General features: G+C 22.5%; 6 protein-coding genes across 6 annotated transcripts; 3 read left to right on the forward strand and 3 right to left on the reverse strand. All coding sequences in view use genetic code 6, as the record gives it.

The window, feature by feature from the left end:
- Window positions 1–1,509: 1,509 nt before the first annotated feature.
- TTHERM_000558579 (hypothetical protein) lies at window positions 1,510–2,142 on the reverse strand (the record flags this gene model as incomplete). Its single annotated transcript, XM_012799276.1, has 1 exon — window positions 1,510–2,142. The coding sequence occupies one exon, from the start codon at window positions 2,140–2,142 to the stop codon at window positions 1,510–1,512; it is 633 nt and encodes a 210-aa protein (XP_012654730.1).
- A 2,640-nt stretch (window positions 2,143–4,782) lies between these two features.
- On the reverse strand, window positions 4,783–6,127 carry TTHERM_00558580 (kinase domain protein, putative; the record flags this gene model as incomplete). Its single annotated transcript, XM_001022420.2, has 9 exons — window positions 4,783–4,951; window positions 5,013–5,102; window positions 5,152–5,241; window positions 5,292–5,381; window positions 5,429–5,515; window positions 5,586–5,678; window positions 5,743–5,826; window positions 5,882–5,986; window positions 6,042–6,127. The coding sequence occupies 9 exons, from the start codon at window positions 6,125–6,127 to the stop codon at window positions 4,783–4,785; spliced, it is 894 nt and encodes a 297-aa protein (XP_001022420.2).
- A 1,328-nt stretch (window positions 6,128–7,455) lies between these two features.
- On the reverse strand, window positions 7,456–8,666 carry TTHERM_00558590 (tRNA-binding domain protein; the record flags this gene model as incomplete). Its single annotated transcript, XM_001022421.3, has 5 exons — window positions 7,456–7,523; window positions 7,574–7,723; window positions 7,803–7,880; window positions 7,984–8,134; window positions 8,325–8,666. The coding sequence occupies 5 exons, from the start codon at window positions 8,664–8,666 to the stop codon at window positions 7,456–7,458; spliced, it is 789 nt and encodes a 262-aa protein (XP_001022421.2).
- A 543-nt stretch (window positions 8,667–9,209) lies between these two features.
- Window positions 9,210–10,172, forward strand: TTHERM_00558600 (thioredoxin domain protein; the record flags this gene model as incomplete). The annotated part of the gene is made up of 1 exon (XM_001022422.4): window positions 9,210–10,172. Exon 1 carries the CDS (start codon window positions 9,270–9,272, stop codon window positions 10,170–10,172), a length of 903 nt encoding a protein of 300 aa, XP_001022422.3. The 5' UTR covers window positions 9,210–9,269.
- A 2,506-nt stretch (window positions 10,173–12,678) lies between these two features.
- On the forward strand, window positions 12,679–14,028 carry TTHERM_00558620 (tubulin/FtsZ family, GTPase domain protein; the record flags this gene model as incomplete). Its single annotated transcript, XM_001022424.3, has 1 exon — window positions 12,679–14,028. One exon carries the CDS (start codon window positions 12,679–12,681, stop codon window positions 14,026–14,028), a length of 1,350 nt encoding a protein of 449 aa, XP_001022424.1.
- Window positions 14,029–16,251: 2,223 nt separating this feature from the next.
- Window positions 16,252–18,648, forward strand: TTHERM_00558630 (cytoplasmic dynein intermediate chain; the record flags this gene model as incomplete). The annotated part of the gene is made up of 10 exons (XM_001022425.2): window positions 16,252–16,310; window positions 16,405–16,513; window positions 16,571–16,733; window positions 16,788–16,861; window positions 16,908–17,096; window positions 17,239–17,305; window positions 17,363–17,505; window positions 17,561–17,831; window positions 17,937–18,241; window positions 18,301–18,648. The coding sequence occupies 10 exons, from the start codon at window positions 16,252–16,254 to the stop codon at window positions 18,646–18,648; spliced, it is 1,728 nt and encodes a 575-aa protein (XP_001022425.2).
- Window positions 18,649–18,714: the final 66 nt, after the last annotated feature.

Below are 18,714 nucleotides of genomic sequence, written 5' to 3' on the forward strand. Positions count from 1 at the left end.
TCTTTTTAACACTGTTTGTTTGAAGTAATAAATATTTCTATGAAAAATTCAATAATTTTTTACACATATATAAATTGAAAGTTTATGCATGAAATTACAAATTAATTAAAAAAAATTATAGTTTTTTTTTAATCTTTTAAACAAACATTCAAAAATAATTAATCAACCTAAAAAAGTTATAAAATTTATGCAAGTATTTTATGAGTGCTTGTATTTAAATATATTCTAATTATTGCTTACCAAAAAATCTTTTATTTAAAAATTTAAATACTTTAAGATAAGTGGTAGCCACATTTTATGTTATAATTTCTCTATTCAGTTTTTAATTTTCTATAAATTAAAATTAATTAATCTAAATAGAAAGTATTAATTCCAATTAACTATTTGAAATACATTAAATATTTCGTAATTCTTATGATATAGAAATAAGCTAAATGAAATCATATGCATGCATGCTTTTCAACTCAATTACGGTCAAAAAGTATTGTCCTAAAAATAAATAATATTGTCACATTTATTTTAAGTTCTAATTTTTATTTATTTATTTCAAAAACTTAACAAGGCAAAACATAAAATAATAGATATAACATTTTATAGGATATTCTTGATGAAATGACGTTTTATGCATGAAATTGCAAATTAATTAATTAATTTAGAAAAAGTCAAACAAAGTTTTTAATCTTCCAAACGTTGAAATATAATTAATCAACAGAAAAAGGTTGTAAAATTTATGCATATATATTATGATTGATAATATTTAAATATATTCCTACGTATTATCAACAAAATGAATTTTTATTTAAAAGCTTAAATACTTTTAGATGAATAACAGCCATATTTTGTGTCTTAATTGCTCTGTTTAGTTTAAAATTTACTATAGAATTAAAATAATTAATATATAAAAATTTATTCTAATTAACTTTTTTAAATAAATTAAGTATTTCGTAATGGTTAATAAGTAAATATCAGCTGTATCAAATGAACTGTATTTATTACTATTAAATTATAGCAATAAAGATTCTTAAAAATAAATAATATTGACACATTGGCTTTAAATTCCATTTCGTTATTTATTTGCTTCTCATCTTTACGAAAGTAAAATGTAAAAATACAGATTTATAATTTTATAGGCGCTTCTTAGATGAAGTGGGGTTAGCATCATGTAATTTAATTAAATCCCTTTTGTATTAAATTTTAGTAATATATGAAAGAAAAATCTATTTTTTTTTGTATCCAAAATTTTTAAAGTTTTTCTTGCCTTTCTACTATTTATTTTTGACTTGATGAACTATTTAATTGCTTATTTTATTAACAAAAATTTTAATTAATTAGAGTTGATTTAAACTAATTACTTTTTTTGCAAACATAAAAATTGAAAACACAAATAAATAAGTTCAAATGAATTACATACTAATAGGTTTTAATATAAATACAGAGATAAAATGTTATTAATTATAACTTAAATGGGTATAATGAAAAGTAATAATAGGTCTTTCATTTGTGTGTACTTCATTTTTTTTTATGTTTTTTGTAATAAGATATTCCATAAGATAGAATTCTATAATTATACGCTTTTAAAAATAAATTGATAAATTCTTAATATTAATTTATGTTCTTTATTTTGCTGCTATCAAGCCACATTGAATTTGCATTCTTTAGAAAATGGATGAATATTCTTTTTAAATTTTTATTTTTCACAAGATTCCTTACTTTGAGTCCTAGCCGATCACAATTATCTAAATTTTTGTTAACTCTGTATTATATGTGATCAAAATCCCATTTATCTATTGTCATAGATTCATATAAGTTGATTAACTAAGGCTCTTTGAGTAGTTTAATGTGTCGATTAAATGCATAAAGTAAATTCTTATAGAAGTTGTCTTTATTGAGTTTTACAAATTGAGTTATTTCTTGAATTTCTTGGTATTGTTGAGAAGTCTCCGATATACTTAGCATTTAGCTATAATTCAACATATATTCATTATAGTTTTATTCATTGATAGATATCACCATGCAATCATCTGTATCACTTTGAGGTAAATATTCAAACTTACACCTTTTTATTTCGCTAGATATTACTTATATAATAGGATAACTTTAACTCGAACATTTTTCTATCAGTCTAAAATTAGCAATTTTCATATTAACAATAAACTTTAGAAACCTAATCCTTCTTCAACTTGTTTTACAAATTATACTTTTCGCAAAATTAATTTATGAAATTAAGGTATTTATATAATTAGTATTCTTATCAAAATTGTGATTAGATTGAATTTCACTACTCTCTTTTTATCTATAAGAACTTAATAAATCAATGCAATATGTTAATTATCTATAATCTTTACAATTGTTTATCAACTCAACAAAATAATTCAATTAATATTCAGTTATTTTAATTATAATTTTAAAATAGTATTATTTATTTGTAAATTAATAAATAAACAATAAATATTCCCACATTTTATGTTATAAATTATTTAATGTGATAATTTATTTTTATTTTTTGTTTAAAGTAGTTAATTTAATAAAAATATGATTTTAGTGTAACACAAAACTAATACTATTTTATAATAATACAAAATTAGAAAAATACTTATATGTCTTGTGTATAGACTATATTTATGAACAAAAATGTATTTGATCATTCTTCATTATTTCTGAAATGGTTGGGTCTATTCATTATATTTCAAGCAAATATATCTCACAAATAAGACTGAGTGTCTAAATTATAAATGTTTGTTGATAGATAGTTAGTGAGTCCCACTAAAATATAAGCATCACTTATTTAAAATTGACTATTTATTATTAAAAAAAAAATACTTTGAATGGATTTAATATGAGTGTAAATACAATTGAAAGATAATAAAGTATTCAAAGTAATCTTATATTTTGTTGTATTTGCTTGTAGATTTCTTTTATTTTTCTATTTGTATTTTACTTCTCAAATTATAATAATAGATATTGCAGGTAATCAATTTTTGTTTTAATAATTGATGATGTATGTGATGTATCTTAAATTATGTTTACATAAAAAACAATAATAACAATATATAGATTTAAAATATTCTCCATTTTAAATATAATATCATAATAAAATATTAGGAGAATTCTTTTTGAAAAATATGTAAATTAGCTAATAGATTTTAGCTTTTTACTCTTTCTTTAACTTATAAAAACAAAAATAATTATTATTACTAATAACAAAATTTAATTTTCTTAATTTCTAAAATTTATAATAAAAGCTAAAAAGTTAAACAATAAGAAATTGCTTATATTTTCTATAATAAATGATAAATATGTAAAATAAAATAAATAGATATTTTTCTATTAAATTTGATAAATTTGATTAAATGCATAGTAATACACTTAAATAAAGCTGAACAATTCCGAAATTGCTACCTAAGATTTGATGTGTTATTGTATTAAGGATTTTCCCCTTTACTAGCTAATATGACTCAATTAGATGAGACTCCATACATCCAAAATATTAGTGAATTAATTTAAAGCTACATTAATAGCACCTGTCTGGGATATACAAAAATATTATTTTCTTATCCAAAAAGTACAAACATAGAGAATTCTTGATTTAAAAAATAATTACTTTGCTAAAATATATTAAAAATTTAATCTTTCCCTTAAATTAAAAATAGAAAAATTGAAGATAATAAATTTATAAACAATATATTGATTGATTTTTCTTAATTAAATAATGCATAATTTTATCAAATTATTTTATTTTACTTAAATCAAGTATTAAGCATAATATAAATCAACTCATATTATAATAAATTTATCTATTTTCTTAATTAATTATATATTTTTTTTCAAATTTTCAAAAAATTTTAAATGATTTTTTTTGACCTATTATTATCTATTATTTTAAACTAAATATTTAAAAATTGTTTTATTTATTACATTTGCTTCTTAAATCTTTTTAGTGTCATTTCAAATCTTTGTTTTTTTAGATAAAATTAAGAAATAAATAATAAATATTTTAAATTAAAATAATTATTTAAATAAAATTAATAATTGGCTAAATTAATAAAAATAAAAAGTTTATTAAGCTTAAATTAAGCTTTTTTTTGAGATTTTTAATATTTTAAATTGTATTAAAATAAGTATCTATTTTATTTATTATTTTATATTTGCATATTCATTACTTCTATCTGATTTATGAAAACTTAAATAATTTTGAGCAGCTTTTTTAACATAAAATTAATGTATTTAAACTAATCTAAATTGAAAAAGATGATATTAGTTGAAAATATTTTCATATTTATTCAATTGGAATTTATAAAAATTAATTAAATTTGAACTTTTGCAAAAATAGGTTTATAAATTTTTTAAAAATTTTATTTTATTATTAATTATTTTAATTAATTTTATATATTTAAAAAATATTTTTATTGACAATTTGAATGAAATACAAAAAATCTTAATTGAATATTTGAATGAATTTTAATTATTAATAAACTCAATAGGCTTTAGAATATTTTATTTTTATAACATATTTTGTTTTATTCTAGATTTATTAAAAATATTTTTTAGATAAATTTAATTTAAATAAATGAATATTTTAAAATAATTAATTTTTAGTTATTTCTAACAAGCTTTTCGATATAAATTGTGACATTTTTATACAAAATTACTAAAATAATTAGTAGATAAACATAATGGTTTAGGATTTATAATAAAAAAAGTTTACATATTATTTTAAATTTTACTTTAAATTAAACAAACTTATCATTAGTTACTTCAAATAATTAGTAAATGTTATCAAATTCAGAAGTAAATTACTAAATGCGGAGTTTTTCTAATCTGATTATTAATTTTAGATTGGTTTATTTGAAGATGATTCATTGAAAGATTTAAATTAAAACTATAGAGTTAATTTAGAGTTCTAAAAAGTTTTGGAATATTGTTCCCATCTTCATGCCTCAAGCTATTTCTCCTTTAATTTTGTAAATTAGTTATTTTTAAAGCTATAAATATCAAATTTCTAAAAATATCACTCTAAATCTAAAACTAGATGTCTCAATTGTTTCATTTTTGCAAGTTATTCAAGCAACAATTAAGCTCCTTAATTTTGTATCATGCAATGACTTTATTTAAAAATAAAACATTTAAATGAGCTTAGAATGCTAAATTTACCTCATAAATAAAACTAATTTTTCTAGTTTATGTAATCCTTGAAGTATTTCTATCAATTTTTCTACCATTGTACTTGATAGAGTGTTATAGCTCATTTTAAAATTAAAATAAAACAAAAGTTTCAAATTATTGTATATTACCCTAATCTCAAATTTAGATATTTTAAATTTTAATGGCGAACAAGTAGCTGTTGGAGACTTACAAATGATTCATTTTAAAGCTAATTCCCTCTATAAAGTAAAATGTTCATTATTTTTATATAACTAAATGAAATTACTATAATTTAAGTTCTAAACCAATGAGTTATGGTAAATATAAAACTTTAGACAAACGATTCATTCCTTCATCTCCAATCTAACAGCAACTTTAATATTAGTTATTTAGTTATATTCAAAAAAAAATATTTTAGGATCGTTTATATATATAAAAATTACTATAAATTAATAGTTAGGAGCTATATTTATTTGCAATCTTAAATTAATTCGAATATTTTAAAATCGAAATCAGTAGTTTCTTGTAAGTTTTAGCTAGTTATTAAATTATTAGATTTTATATTAAGCTTAGATGAATCTAATTAATTGCTGTACATACTTAAAAACGATTATTTCTAAATTATAGATTTCAAAACTAATATCGTCGTAAAAACCATCAATTAGCGCATCTTATGACTCTAGCCTGTTAGAAAAAATCAATAAAATATTTATTCAATATTTTTAATATATTTCTTTACTTAGCAGAAAAGTTTAAGCTTAACCAATCAAGATTTTTAAATTTCTAGAGACTTTAAACAAATTTTTTGGAATTTGTGGCATTTTCTCCAATTAGAAATTGAGTGCTAAAACGAGAAAAAGTAAATCGTATTACATTTTTTTAAAAGAATAAAAATTTACTAAATTCTACAATCTAACTCAGGCTTAAATGAGTAATGCTCATAGCGTTAGAGACAGTTCATTGGGTTCAAAACTAACTTAACCATTTACACAGCTTAAATATTTATTTTAATTAAATTAATTTCTGACTATTTATGAATAGTAATATCTTAATTAAATGATATTTAATTTAGGTTATAAATCTTTATAGAATATTTACTAAATATTGATCATTAAAGTATGCAACTAATAAATAATAAATGTAAATTTTTTTTTTAATTATTTTATAATACTTATATTATATTTTAAATGTTTTTCATAAATTTAATAAATTATTTAATATTTAAAAAACTGTTTGTGTTACTTTGTAGCTATTTATCATTGAAGGATTAAAAAATAATATTTTGATTTAAAAAATAAAAATTCAGCTTATTCAATAATATTGATAAAATAATTAATTAGTGTAAAGAAAATTTCAAAGAAATACTATTTTTGGTGCTAAATAAATAAAAAAAGATTTTTAAAAAATTATTTAATGAATGAATTAAAAAAAACAAAAATTTAATTTTAAAAAAAATTAAAACTAAAAAATATAAAATATATCAATAATAGTAAAATATAAAAAATACTACAAATATACTAACAGAATAAAAATAAATTTTTATAAATTAAAAAAAAATATTATTAAGGAGGATGCTGCCAATAATATTTACCACAAGATTTCTCTTTTTATGATTCAAATTTATTTGAATTAAATATTTGATTTTATTTAATAATTTCAAGTTGAAAAAAATACTACAAATATACTAACAGAATAAAAATAAATTTTGATAAATTTAAAAAAATATTATTAAGGAGGATGCTGCCAATAATATTTATCACAAGATTTCTCTTTTTATGATCCAAATTTATTTGAATTAAATATTTGATTTTATTTAATAATTTCAAGTTGAAGATTAACATGAAATTTTAATTATTTTAATAAGTTAATTTTTTGAGATATTAAATATTTTATTATTATTATTAAGGAATTTTCTATTAAAATGAAATTCATTTATTTATCATATTAAAAAATGATAAACAAATAATTTAAATATAAATTTTTTAACTCAAAAATTGTTTTAAATAAAAATTTTTGTTAAATAATTAAAAATTAGTTTATTCTTTAAGTGAATAAGAATTACTTCATTATTACATAAGTAGGATCTATTTAATTAAATACATAAACTTTGAATCTTTAAAAGATACTCTAACAAGTTAAAGTAGCAATTAAAATTCAGATAAATAACTAAATTTAGAAAACTATATTTGGTCTTTATATAGATAAATAAAAAGAAATATCTAAATTAGTTGTATTTGAAGAATGCATAATATGTTAAATATACATTAAATTTATGATACACTATTATATAACTGTTTAATTTATATTTGTTTTTCAAGAGATATGGCAATTAGCAAGGGATTGAGCCTTAATGAGACCTGCACTGGTCATCCACTTCTTTCCTATATTTTGAATTCTTTTAAAAATTTTTTACTTTTTGTTTTAAATTTACCTTCAAAGGTAGCATTAAGTTCTGCATCGGTCTTTAATCCAGGAACAACAGTTTCAAAAATCTTCTTCTTGGGATTAAGGACGGGTTACATTTCTTGAGGGAACTTTTCAAGTTGTCCTTCTAAGAAAACTCTTTCACCAACCTTAGCATCTAAATTATAAAAAGATTATTTAAAATTATATATAATAAATGTATTTTATTTAATTTTCGTAAATTCTAATATTTTTACCAGCAGGAGGTCTCAAGAGTTCAACTTAGGTGTGTTCAGGGTTGGAAGCACAGAGAACCATACCATTAGATTCAAATCCTAAATATTAAAATATTTTCAATCAATCTTTCAATATTATTTATCATTTTATTTATGATCAAACTATCATAAAGTGAAATATTTAATTAATTTTAAAATTTACCTGCAATCTTTCTAGCCTTAAGGTTGGCCATAACGAGAACTAATCCACTCATATTTTCAATAGGAACAAACTTTTATAATCCAGAAGCGATTTATCTAACTTCGGTACCAATATCGATCTTTTCGCAGTATAAGTTTTCACTTTCGGGATGCTAATATAAAATAAAATAATTTAAAACAAAATAATATCATTTATTTTAAATCAATTTGTATTTCAATATTGCTAATTAAAATTATTCTCTTCTTTAAAATTTAATCTACTAATCCATATTATTTTATATTTAAAATTCTGCCTTTTTTTGTCTTGCTTTAGCATAATTATCAATCAAAATAATAATTTACCTTCCAGCATTCAACGATCTTACCAACTCTAATGTCAACTTGTTAGAAGTCAGCATCAGTGGGAGGCTTAAGTTCAGACTTCTTGGCTTCAACCTTAGGCTTTTCTTCTTCGGGTTTATTTTCAACAGGCTTGGTGTCCATTGCAGGTTTTGCTTAATTAATTTCTGGAGTGGTGATTTTGCTTGAAGTGTTTTATTCTTCTGTTTATTATTTTATATCTAAAATTTATGAGAAGGGTGAAACTGAGTGAACTTTTCCGACGTTTGTTTCAAGACGATGGATTAAATTGTCTAGTTTTGTGATTGTATTCAAAAAATGAGAGAAAACCTTTCTTTGTGCCATTTTATCTTTCTTTTTACTATTTTATATTTTTTGAAATATTATCTTTTTTAAATTAATAGTTATTTATTATAAATCTTATTTAACTAAATATTTTAATCATATATTAGTGGTCTCTTTCGCAAGCAAACTCTCTATCAAAATCATCTACTTCTTTCACATTCAATTCTTTTTCTTTTTTTCCATGAGTTTCCATTTTCTCAAATGTTTTTTTTTTCTTGTTTGATTTTCTGATTTTAAAATAATTTTTATTAAATTAAATCTATTTTCTTTATTTATTGATTTTTCTATGTCGTCAATTGTATCAAAAATGTTTGAAAATTTATTTTAAATCTATCTGTTCAATTTTTATCTAATTTATTCTTTTCTAAATGTATTTAAGTAGATAGTTTGAAATTACAGCAAATATCTATAATTTAGTAAGACGATGATTCAATATCAGAGATCAGTTTATTATATTTATCATTAGTTAATAAATTCACAAGAGACATTAGCAACTCTTGACCTTTTTTTGTTAGAAAACAATATCAGAAATAAAAAATTTCTATAAAGAAAAATTAAAAAATAAGATTTTCGATAATAAGAATAATAAAAGTAGATTAAAAAATGGACGCACACTCAGATCAAAAATTAGCTTAATTCAATTAGATTTTTGACTCCTTCGAAACTTAATTCCAGGGACAAAATGCCAAGCTAAATGAATCACTTGAACTCTTGCTTAAACTCCTCAATAACATTGGCTAGAATCCTATGGATCAGAAGTATCGTAAGATAAAATCTACAAATCCAACTATTAAAGAGAAGCTATTTAGATTGACTAAAGCAGGAGAACTCTTAAAACTCATTGGATTTGTTGTACACACTGAAAATCAAGATGAATTTTATGTACTTGAAGATTAGCATCTCATGGAATTACTTCCTTACATTCAGCATTTGCGTAATCGAATTGAACTCTTCGAAGCAAAATAAGTAAGTTAGTAGGAATACGAAAGAGTTTTGAACATCCAGAAAAACCATTAGCATTTGCTCAAAAAGCACGAGGATGATATGAAGAAGGAAGAAGAGTTGAAGTAATAAATGCATTACGACAGATAAGAATACAAAACAGTTGAAATAAAAGACTCGGTTGCTGTGAATATGCAATCTGTATAGTAAAAGCGTGACCAAAGTCCTATCTAGCATATTTCTGGAGATGCCGATTTTAATACAAAAGTTCTTTCAAATAACAAACCAGTTATAGTTGATTTCTATGCAGACTGGTGTCCTCCATGCAAAAAATTAGGTGAACTTATTGAATCAGAGCTATCTAATTCAAAGACCGTTGTTGTAGCCAAGATTAACTGCGATGATCCAAATAATGCTGGTATCAAGTAGCGTCATGGTGTATCAGGAATACCTGCTGTTTTCTTCTACCACAAGGGATAATAATTATCACAATACAATTTTACAGGATTTAATCCAAATGCATTACAAAACGCTATTTAAAAGGCAAACTAATTATCTAAATGATTAATTATGAAAAAAATGTGTGATGCAAACTATTTTAATTAAGTCTTTTTTATAAATTAGCTTTTAAAATAATTTTAATAGAAAAAAAACTATATTTTCTGTTTTTGTCTTCAAAAATTTTGTTGCTTATATGTAAAATGTATCTTTCTTTACTTTGTTATTAAATTTTTGTTTTTCACTGATCCTAAAATTAATTTTATTTACTTTGAATTTTATTAAATTAAAAACTCAAATTAAAATTTACAAATAAATTAAATTACTAAGCAATCTTTGAATCAATGAAAATTTTCCTTTTAAAGCTATATTATTATTAATGAATACTTAAGGTTAATAAAAATACAAACAAATTTTAGAAATTAATTTACCAATACTGATATTTAAAATATCAGTCATTTAGCATAATCACAGATACTGAATTTAGTACAATTTAAATATGAAATAATATTCAATATCATCTATTATTAATTAGTTGAAAGTATATGAAAAGTCTTGATATTTTTTGAATATTTTATTTATATCGAAATTTATTTTTATTTGGCATCTTAAAAATTGATTTATTTTAAATTTAGATTTTATTTATGTATACAGAATTTAAAAAATCTTAAATAATTATTTTCTCAACTTTTTTCATTTTAAAGAAAAAACAGGTTTTACTTTTTTTAGTTTTTTTATATTTTATTATTTAATATAAAAAAGTAAAAACTGCCTTTATTTAATAAAAATTGACTAAATAATAATAATTAATGTTAAAAATAATTGACTTCTATTTTTAAATTTCATACATGCAATTAATTATTTTTTTAAAACAAACAATTCTTTCCTTAAGTATTAAATTGTCCACTATGTATACATTCTATACAAATAAAGATAGTATAAAATTTTTAATTTTATAAACTATGTAATATTTAGTTCTTGTTTTTGTCAGAAAAGCTAAAGGAGATAAATTAATTTTGCCATATTTTTTAATTCCTCTATTGGATATTAGTTGACAGTTAAGGTTCAATAAAATTTATTGAAGGAAATGTATCTTGGTTTTAAATGTAAAAAACTACATTAGAAAAAAAGATAAATAGTTTAAAAAAATGAATTTATATATTACAATATAGTTAAAAATTAAGCTTTTTTAGATATTTCAATTTGATATTTCATTTATCTTACAAAATTTTATTCATTTTTTCTTTAATGTATTTGGAGAGCTATAGTTAACTACTTAAAAAATTATTTATAAATTTAAATGAAGAAATTTGACAGTTGTAAATCAAACAAACAACAAATCATATATTTTTTTAATGGAATTATTGATTCTAAAACCCTTTATTTATATTTATTTTGCTTTTTCAATCATTTTCTTATAAGATTTTAAAATAATCGGCTTTTCGAAAATAATGCGATTATGCTATGAAGAGTAAAAACAATTTTATGCTAACGAATTTGAAATGCTCACTTTTATTTTACATAATTGCTATATTAATTTAAATGTTTCCATTAGAATAATAAATACTTGAGGTAAAATATTATCATATAAAACTTATTTTCATTTTAAAACCTAGTTTTCGTTTTACTTTCTCACTTGTTGTATTTTTGAATTTTGAAAGACTTTGCTTAACAAAATTTAAAATTTAAAACTAAGAATCTAAAAATATGTTTTAGTAATAGCTTTGGCAGCGAAGTCATGCTAAATGGCAATAGGCTCTAAAATTTCGTGATATAATGAGACATAGCTAGTGGCGTTAAAGATTAAGATGGTATTTATGATTCTGTTAAATGATCTAAAGTGCTAAGTTATTATAAGATGGTTGACTCTGATGGGAGAAATAAGAAATTAACAGGCAGTAATAAATTAAAATAAGAAAGAGATGTTACATAATTTTAAAGTGCAAAGCAAAAATAAAAATAAAAAACAATAAATTGTGCCTTTATTTACTAGCTAAGATTTTTTCAATTTAGTTGAAAGAATCAAATCTTAATGAAAAAAAGTTAATAATGAGTGAAGCAAATACAGGGAAAAATACTTTGCTGTGAGAGAAAATAAAAAAAGTTGATGTTAAATAAAAAAAGAGGAAAAAGAAACAAGAAAAAATAAATGTTTGAGAGAGGAAGTGAGTGAGTGAGTGAGTGAATGAATGAATGAATATAAAATAAAGAGGAGAAAGTTTATATTGAATGATATTTATAAAGATAGTGGGTAGAAAATAACAAAAAAATCAATGAAAAAAGACAGGAGGAAAGAAAGAAAGAGATATCTCGTCACCTTTTTTAATAAATTGATATGAAGAAATAAATAAATAAAAAAATAGTGGGAAGAAATAATTTGAATTTAATTAATTTGAAACGTATTAAATAAATTTAATAAAAAGGGAAACTTGCAAAAAATTTGATTTAAGAAGTGATGTGATTTAGGCAAGTAATTATAATAATTAATAAAAACAAAAAAAGCAACCTTAAAAAAAAACTCTTAAGCAGTCCCTCAAGTACTCTTAAAGATAAACCAAATCAAAAGTTAGAAATGAGAGAAGTTATTTCAATTCACGTCGGTCAAGGTGGTATCCAAGTCGGTAACGCCTGTTGGGAATTATTCTGTCTTGAACACGGTATCTAGCCTGATGGTCAAATGCCCTCTGATAAGACTATCGGTGGTGGTGATGATGCTTTCAACACCTTCTTCTCTGAAACTGGTGCCGGTAAGCACGTCCCCAGAGCTGTCTTCTTAGATCTTGAACCCACTGTCATCGATGAAGTCAGAACTGGTACCTACAGACAATTATTCCACCCTGAATAATTGATCTCCGGTAAGGAAGATGCCGCTAACAACTTCGCCAGAGGTCACTACACCATTGGTAAGGAAATCGTCGATCTCTGCTTAGACAGAATCAGAAAGTTGGCTGATAACTGTACTGGTCTCCAAGGTTTCTTAGTCTTCAACTCCGTCGGTGGTGGTACCGGTTCCGGTTTGGGTTCTCTCCTTTTGGAAAGACTCTCCGTCGATTACGGTAAGAAATCCAAGTTGGGCTTCACCATCTATCCCTCCCCCTAAGTCTCAACCGCCGTCGTTGAACCCTACAACTCCATTCTTTCTACTCACTCTTTGTTAGAACACACTGATGTCGCCGTTATGCTCGATAACGAAGCCATCTATGATATCTGCAGAAGAAACCTCGATATCGAAAGACCCACCTACACTAACTTGAACAGACTTATTGCTTAAGTTATCTCCTCTTTGACTGCCTCCCTCAGATTCGATGGTGCCCTTAACGTCGATATCACTGAATTCTAAACTAACTTGGTCCCCTATCCTAGAATTCACTTTATGCTTTCATCTTATGCTCCTATCATCTCCGCTGAAAAGGCTTATCACGAATAACTCTCCGTTGCTGAAATCACCAACTCTGCCTTCGAACCCGCTAACATGATGGCTAAGTGTGATCCCAGACACGGTAAGTACATGGCTTGCTCTATGATGTACAGAGGTGATGTCGTCCCCAAGGATGTCAACGCTTCTATTGCCACCATCAAGACCAAGAGAACCATCCAATTCGTCGACTGGTGCCCCACTGGTTTCAAGGTCGGTATTAACTATCAACCCCCCACCGTCGTTCCCGGTGGTGATCTTGCTAAGGTCATGAGAGCTGTCTGTATGATTTCCAACTCTACTGCCATCGCTGAAGTCTTCTCCAGACTTGACCACAAGTTCGATCTTATGTACGCCAAGAGAGCCTTCGTCCACTGGTACGTCGGTGAAGGTATGGAAGAAGGTGAATTCTCCGAAGCCAGAGAAGATCTTGCCGCCCTCGAAAAGGATTACGAAGAAGTCGGTATTGAAACTGCTGAAGGTGAAGGTGAAGAAGAAGGTTACTGATCTGTTTGATTCCTTACCTAATTATATTCTAACAATTAAACAAACTTTATATATATCATTAATTGCAATACATACATATAAATCTACATATAATGTGCCTGCGATTAAAAATTTAGATTCCTGCTAACACACAAAAAAAGCAGGTAATCAACAAAAAAAATCCTCATTCTATTTGTTAATTTATTTAAATCTTTTTTAAAGCATTTATTTCTTTTTTTAATGCAAAAATGAATGAAAAAGAACAAAGAAATTTTAAATTCCATACAAACAATATGAAACTAATTTTTTTAATTAAAAAAATAAGCAAAAAGCTAACAATTTAAATAAATCAATTAATTTGTTAGCTTTCTTGACAATGAAATACAAAGGATTAAGAAAAATAAAAATTATTTAAGAAATCTAAATTATCTATTTTGAACTAAATATCTTTTGTTTTTTTTGGAACGAAAAGCTTTTTATATAGAAAAATAAGGAAAAAAAGCTAAAGAATTCATTAACTAAACCAATCAACAAGCTTTTACTAATTGATTTAAAATTTATTCAAGATAAAAAATATAAATAAATTTCTGATAAATTATAATTAAATAAATATTTCATTTTTCTATATATTTTAATTAAATAAAATTAATATATTTTATTATCAAAAATTCCTTTTTTACTTCTATGAAATAATATATTTATTGATTTAATAAATTCTAATGAATCTTAATTATCACATAAAATAAAAATGTTTTTTATTAATATATTCAAATAATGAAATTAAATAAAAGTTATCCAAAAAAATAAGCATAAATCATTGATAATTTTCTTATTATTTAAAATAATTACCTTCTATTCGAAAATTTCATAATTGTGATGTTAAAAAATAATTCAGTATTTTTTCTCAATATTTATGTATTTCTGATAAAATTTTATTAAAATTAAAAAAACATTTGTTTTTTTTCTATATTTTTCTAAATAGGTTAAATTAAATTTAATATTTATTTTTGTAAACAAAATCTGATTTATCACAACTGCACAATTATTTATTTTATGATTAAAAGTTCCTATTAGAAACAAATATATTTCATATCTATCCATCTATCTATCTATTTAGTTAAAAACTATTAATTGAATATTCTAAAAAAAAATACAACAATCTTAACTTATTATTAAATTAAGTGTTATTTATTATAAAAAATTTTGATTTTAATAAATTTCTGATAAAATTTAATTAAAATAAAAGAAATATTTCATTTTTTTTTCTATATATTTTAAGCATTTGAAGTTTTTACCAAAATTTTAACCAATTTTAAGGTAAAAAATATTTTTATGCTATTATTGAAAAAAATAATAAATTGAATGCTTGTTCACATTATCTTGAATTTTTTCATAATAAATTATACAATTCTTATAATAAATTTATTTTAAAATAATACATTTTTATATAAGATAAAGTTATCTACACTATTGAACTTTCTTTTATTCCTAAATTATATATAAAATTTATTTAAAAATAAAATTTCTGATTAAATATAATAATATGAATCAAATATTTACTATCTTTTCTATATTTTTATAAATTATTAAGATTACTATTATTTTTATATTTTTTCCTCAAAATCATGTTATTTTAAATAAATTATTTTATTTATTGTGTAAATTACATTCTATAATTTAAATTATATTTAATTTTTTCTTCAAAAATAAAACTTAAAAAAATAAAATAATATTATACAATATACTTAATTTCTTAAAAATAACCTATATTAAACTAAAATAGAAATCCTAATTCTTAAAATGTATTATTTCAAAGATTTAATAATAAAATTTGATATTATTTTTATAAATTTAATCTCATTTTTGATAAAGAAAATAATGAAGAATTTTGAAAATATTTATTTTTAGAACATTTTATTTTTAATAAATACTTTATTATATTTATTATGATTTTGTTTGTTTAATTTAAAATATAATTGCTTTTAAATATTTACAATTTCAAATTTAACATATAATTTTTAGATGTATTTGTTTATAACATAATTAGGGATTATTAAATTTGTAAAATGATTTAATATTTCAAATTAATATTTGATGATAAGTATTGTTTGTTGCATTTATTCGTAATTTAATAAAAAAATATATAGAACTTATATTATTTTTAGTATATCTTTTTAAAAGTTCATAAATTTCTAAAAGTCAATACCTATAAAATAAGCAGATAAAGTTTAAGATTAAATAGTAATGAGAAGCACAAATAGAGTAGAATTTGATGATTATTCTATCGAAACTTTAGATTATGAGTGAGAATAATTTTATAGTTTTGCGAATTTGAAAATAGTTAGCTTTATAAATATAATCTTCATATTGATTAATAAATAAATGAATATAAATTAGTTTCACTTCTTCAGAAGGCGTATAGCAGTTTATGAGAGGTACACAGACTCCTGTAATATAGTATGAAGACGCCTCTACAACTACTAAATAAGAAGGAAGATCAGTTAAAGTATAATTCATTGCATTTATGAGTTTACTGATTATATCTAATATAAATAAATTTTAGATGCAAGTTAATGAAAAGATTATAAATGATTCGTAGAAGGGAAAGGGAGAAGAAAGGGAAGAAAATTAAGTTGAATATAATTAAAACGATCTTTATAGATTCTTAAAAAGAGTTTACCCAATGATTAATAATGCCTTAAATACAAATATAAAAGCATTAGAATGTAAATTAGTTTGAAAAAGTGCAGTAGATACAATAAATTATTTTATTATAAAAGATTATTAACCTAAATGGACAGATTACAGGAAAGATATTGGCTGTATTTATAACTTATCTAATGCTCTTAATAAAGTAAAAGATAAAAATTATCAAATATTTAACAAATATCATTATTAAGACAATAGAGCAAGAGAATCAGCTTGAAATCACTGATATTAGCTGGAATTGCACTGGCCTTATTATAGCAGCAGCGTATGGAAAATTTGAACATAAAGGTACTTCTAATGAAAGATCATTTGTTTGTGCTTGGAATCTCTCTAAAAGAAATTTTGCTGAAAATAAACCTTCTATTGTAATTGAAACTGAGGTATTAAATTAACTAATTTATTATACAAGTTTTAAAATTAATTTATTTGTTATTATAAAAATAAAATAAAAGAGAAATATTCTGATTTATTATTCAAAATCTATTTAATAATTGCTAAATCTATATTATATTTATAATATAGGTTAGCTTGACATGCATTTAGTTTCATCCTACAAAGCCAAATATCTTAGCAGGAGGATCTTTTAATGGTTTTGAATTTATTTGATTGTTATTTAACTTGATAAGGATTTAAAAATTATATATAGGTGAGGTTTTTGTTTGGGATTTACAAGACGAAGAAGAAAACTTAGTTTGCAAATCTAATATAGATGAGTATTTTCATAGAGAAGCAATCACGTAATTGTAATGGAATGAAACTTAAAAATAAGGATCATTGTAAGTGCAGCAGGTAAATAAAATAATTCAATAATTTCATGCAAAAACTAACCTTTATTAAAAAAAAGTAATTATTCTCTTTAAGTACTGATGGAAAAGTACTTTAATGGACAGTAAATTTGGATAGAGTTCAAAACTAATAAGAGAATTCATTAGCTTACCCTGCCAAAGGATATTTTATGGTCCGTAAGAAAGAGGGTGAAGTAGTAAGTGTTGGAGGTTTATGCTTTGCTTAGTACTAAGAAGATAAAAATAACTTCATAGTAGGTTCTGAAGCTGGCTCAGTTGTGCGTGCTCAAATAGATTTAAGTTAGAGACCAGTCTAAGAGCAATAATCAGGTATTATTTTTATGACTTCTGTTTTGTTTTTATTTGATTCAACAGAAATATATATTTTTATTAATTTTTAAATTAAAATAAATAACCCTTCAATTTATTAACTAGTTTCTCAAAAGTTAACTTGGAAACCAAGCACTTTTCCTTTTATGATGAATATTGTAAGTAAAAATTTAATGGAAATTAAAATGGGAGTTGAGTAATATTGTGGTGCTAAAGGAATAAGAGAAATATAGTTAGATCATATATTTAATTCAAAACCAGAAGTGTCCAAATTGTATCCTAATCCAGTTAAATCTGCATATGAACCTCATTTAGGTCCGGTTTATTCAATTAGTTTTTCTCCTTTTTATAAAAGCCTGTTCATAACATCTTCCCTCGATGGTTCAGTTAAACTATTCGATTTCTTTGCAGTAACTATTATTTATATTTGATGTTAAATAAATAATTAAATTATTTATAAATTAATTAGTCAAAATCAATCTACAGTGTAGAAAATTTTGGAAATTATATCTTCAGATCTGAATGGTCTCCAAAACGTCCAAGTGTATTTGGTGCTTGCATGTCAAATGGTGAAGTTATTTTTTATGATCTTATAGATAACAAAATATCACCTATAAATATAATTGAGCCTAAAGGAATGGAAATAGGTACCTAGGCTCTTTAACTTAAGTTTAATAACAAACAAACAGATTTAGTTGCTGTTACTTATTCAAAATGCCAAATAAAAATATATTAGTTATGTGATAACCTAATAACTCCTAAAAAAGATGAGCTATCTAATTTTATAAAATTAATTGAAGAAATGAAAAAGCAATGATTTACTGTTGTTATTATTTACATATAAAAAAATGATCTTTGTATGAATTAAATTATTTTTAACGGT

This window comes from Tetrahymena thermophila (genome assembly GCF_000189635.1).
Source record: "Tetrahymena thermophila SB210 genomic scaffold scf_8254486, whole genome shotgun sequence".
Taxonomy (NCBI): domain Eukaryota; phylum Ciliophora; class Oligohymenophorea; order Hymenostomatida; family Tetrahymenidae; genus Tetrahymena; species Tetrahymena thermophila.